Genomic DNA, 3,941 nt, shown 5'->3' with positions numbered 1-3,941 from the left:
ATGGGGCAGGGGGGAAAGAGGAGCAGCGGTGCTTGCTGACGCTCAAATACAGGTCTTCCAATGGAAGAACCTGCCGCAGGGGGAGGCCTCTCGGCCCCCATAAGTCAAACTGCACAGAGTCACAGTTAGTCGTCGTCATCGTCATCATCATCATCATCGTCATCGTCGTCATCGTCATCATCATCATCATCGTCGTCATCGTCATCATCGTCGTCATCATCTTCAGTATTTATCTTCCCAGAAAGCACGTCCTCTATCCAGTCTTCCAGCTCCTCGGCTGTGGGCAGGTCATCATCATCTCTGATCTCCATCCAGATGCTGTCAGCCTGCAGGGACAAGTGATGGGGGATTAGCCACCCTCAGAGACACAAGGAAGAGATTGGGTTCAAGCTGTTTTGTGGGGGTAAGGGTTGGACCATGGGTGGGATGCATGAGCGGTGGTGGCAGTAGCTCCCTCTCTGCCACAGTCTGTGGGCAGATTCAGCCACAGTCTCTCTCTGCCCATGCGTTGGGATTACCACTTCCCCCTGAAGTGCTGTCGCTTCTGACTAGGGGCAGTGGGACCAGTCAATGTGGTGGTACCATGTGTGGTACTGTTTGCCCTGGGTTAGATGTGTGCCCACTGCCTGTTCCTCTCCTGCACTGCCTACACCTGATGCATTGTCCTCACCCTGTCTGGCAAGTTCTGTAGACTCCAAGTCTACATAAAGAGAGACGTAAAGAGACCTATGCCAGCAAGCCCTGCATCGCCTCGGTTCACAGGACATCACAACGTTTCCCTCCTTCCTTCCAGAGCCCTTCTGGGACCTCTTCCTTTGAACCTTTACACCCTGCCTTTAGCACCCCTTCTCCCCAGCCTTTTTCTACCATCACCTTTGCCTCAGGATGTTGCTCTGGACTCTCCATTTCGGAAGAGCCTTTCCTCAGATCATCTTAACCATGCTTCAGCTGAAGAATGGTGAAAAACACCCATGCCCTGGACTACCAGTGCTCCCTGCTCTTTCTTTCCAGCTGACTACATTACTACCATAAACTGGAGGGGATGAGGTGGATTCAGTAAGAAGATGGTGCCTAAAAAGTGGTGAGAAGATGCTGTCTAAATTGTGGCTGTTACCCAGGGACAGGAAGCGTATCTTAGGTTGTCCCTGAGGTTTTCTGAAAGGTTTTCTCTGTGCTTTGCTCTAGGTTCCTTGGGTAAATGCTTGGGTAAGCCCCTTTCCCTTCACTGTCTCCCCTCCATAAAATAGGATCAGCCTCCTGTTCTGCAGAAGTGCTGTGAGGTTATCTCATTCAGCATTTGATGTTGCAGAAATGAGTGCTTTTCACATGTCAGAAGATAACTACCGGCTTTTGCAAATGCACACAAATTCTTTCCGTCTGTGGTACCTAATTCTCTGTTTTATGGCTTGCTAAAAAGCCAGACCAATTTCTGCTCAAGGAAAGTTGTTTCTCCCTTACAATATTTTCCTACACCAAAGCTGTAATAAAAAAGACCCACGGAGAGGCATGCAGCTCTTGCTTCATGCAAATGATCTCGTCCCCAACCTCAGGACTGTTTGTGCAGCAAAAATTGACACCTTTAAATAACGGGAAAAGGAGTTGGCCCATTGCACCTACAGAAGATGCTGTGCAAATAAAACAGCAACATTTTGCAGAGGGTCATGACCCTAGTCCTGAGCCACTACAATGTGAAGGGCTAGTGGTGGCTGCTGGGAGCTCTGGTGTTTGCATTGGCAGGTTTTCAGAGAAGTGGTGGGGTCACAGGGGTTATGTCCACCGAAGCCAACAGCAGTGTTTATTTTTACTCTGTTGTGTAAGCCCCACTTTGTACCTGTGTAACTTGGCTGAATGCAGTGATGTAACACTGAAATAATGAAATGAGCTCAGTGTTTGTTTTAGATATCACTCGCCAACCTAGAACTTTCTTAAATCTCTCTCTTGAGGAATAGAAAACAGACTTAAGAGGAATGAAATAAAAAGTGCAAATACTATAATCAACAACCTGAAACATTTACTATATCAAAGATGGATAACGCATGAATTTTTACAGGTCTCTGAATGACTACTGGATAATAAGGCATATGTTCCTGCCTAATACTGCTTTCTGTATGATTCTCTTGCCACTGACAATCCTACTTCCATGAATTTCCATTGATAGCTGTTTAATGTAGCTTTGACATGACTTAAACACAGCCAGCTGCAGTAAATATAATGAAGGGAGGTAGTGCGGACTGGTAATAAGGGCAAAAGGCTGGGAGACTTGAGCTCTGTTTCTGGCTTGTCTGTTCATTTCTCTCATGATCTTAGGTGACAGATGCTATCTTGGCTCTCTTCCCTTTTGTCTCTCCCTTAACAATTCTGCTAACAAGCCTTAACCCAGTGGGTCCTCACTCTCTGGATGTCTGTCCTATGGTCTGGCGGATACTGCTCTATTACCGGTAAAGCACCACTTGCATCCAGCCAGCACCACATCTACTCCGTGACTCCCAAGCCAGCCTCTCATTCCCCTCAAAGGGAGTGATGGCCAAGATCCAGGGCCTCCACTTTCTTCATAACACCACTGCTTTGCCTTCCCTATCACATCTCCAATCTTATGGTCTTGCAGCATTTGTTATAACAGGAGGCACAATTGCCTAGTACACCCTCGCTGTCCCTTTTTTTCTTGGAAGGTACAGCAGAGAGGATGTGGGGGCTGGGATTAAGGTCAGTGGTAGGGCCAGGACCAGTACCCAGCCCTGGACAGTTGTCCCAACTCTAAGTTCTTCTCTGCTCTCTTCTAATGAAACATCACGTTCCCAAGCAGCTGAAGTTTCAAACACGATGTCAAGCACCAAATTACAAACACTTCTGCAGTGGAGAGATTTCTGCTTCCAGAGATGCTTACATACTCACACAGGTTTATTTTAAAGAGACTAAACCGCCCAGCACTTAACCATCAAAAATAAGCTAAGGCAATAAACAAGCCAGGCTGGAGCGTGCCACATTACATGCTCTCTGATCGTCTGGACTGTTACTGTCAGAAAGGGGAAAAATGGGTTTCTCTCCATAGTCATGTCAGGGCCGTGATGCACGCTACATTGCACTCAGCAGCTCCCCCCAGATCTCTGCTCGTGAGGGGGTCAGATGGGTCCCTCTCCCACCTGCTCTAAAAGCTCACAGTATGCAGGTTATCAGTCCCATGGCTTGCTGGCTTGAAGGCAACCATGGTGAAAACAGTAGCTGCTAGAAAGCTGGCCCAACAGCACAGCTATGGATGCTGTGAGTAGCCCCACCACTGCAGCTGTGCCAAAGCAGCACCTCCCTCTGCAGCCCTGCCGACTGCGGAACAGTGTGGAAGCCCTACACTGCCACCAGCCATGGGGCGGACACGTCTCTTCTTCCCACACAAATCCCTCCAGCACAACCCTCCAGCATGGCAGTGGCTGAAGAGGAGGAGGAGAATCTGCATGAACCCCACTATACCCTTTTCACCCCAGCAGGATCCCTGTGTTGCCAGTTTATGTTGTACTTTTATTAAGGTTGTGTATTTATTTGTTTTTTGTCAAGCTGTGCAGTTTCTCACTGTCATCTGTTGGGGACCATCTTTCCCTCCTACACTCAAGCTGTTGCCATTCTGCTTCTGCTGCAAAAACACCCTCCTTTTTCTCCTCTTCTCCTCCCCTAAGCACAGCTTGCTTTACCCGCTACACACGCACTTTTCCTCCACAAACCCACCCAGGTTCAGTCAGAGCAGGGCACAGACAAAGGTGCACACTGTGGGTCAGGGAGGAAATGTGAGACCTTGAAACCAAAATGGGGCAAAGCCCTGAAGCTCAGATCACAGGGGCTGGTCCTGTCCTCAGCAGATGTGGTTTTCATGTGACTTGGCAGCAGAAACACGCTCAGACCGAAGCCCTGAAACCTGATGTCGGAGGTGTTATGAACCCTGCTGCACAGGGAAA

At 48.6% G+C, this 3,941-nt stretch overlaps 1 protein-coding gene across 1 annotated transcript in view; it reads right to left on the bottom strand.

Moving 5' to 3' along the window:
* Nucleotides 1-10: 10 nt before the first annotated feature.
* CASQ2 (calsequestrin 2 (cardiac muscle)) overlaps nucleotides 11-3,941 on the bottom strand; it is a gene marked incomplete at its 5' end in the record, with an annotated part of 18,645 nt that continues 14,714 nt past the window's right edge. The window contains one exon of the mRNA XM_010288657.1: nucleotides 11-326. Within this exon, the coding sequence (XP_010286959.1) occupies nucleotides 126-326 (201 nt within the window). The remainder of the gene's footprint in view (nucleotides 327-3,941) is intronic.

This window comes from Phaethon lepturus, unplaced genomic scaffold (assembly GCF_000687285.1).
Source record: "Phaethon lepturus isolate BGI_N335 unplaced genomic scaffold, ASM68728v1 scaffold17826, whole genome shotgun sequence".
NCBI classification, from domain to species: Eukaryota; Metazoa; Chordata; class Aves; order Phaethontiformes; family Phaethontidae; genus Phaethon; species Phaethon lepturus.
The sequence above is the reverse complement of the archived record's forward strand: the minus strand, read 5'-3'. Positions and strand labels throughout refer to the sequence as shown.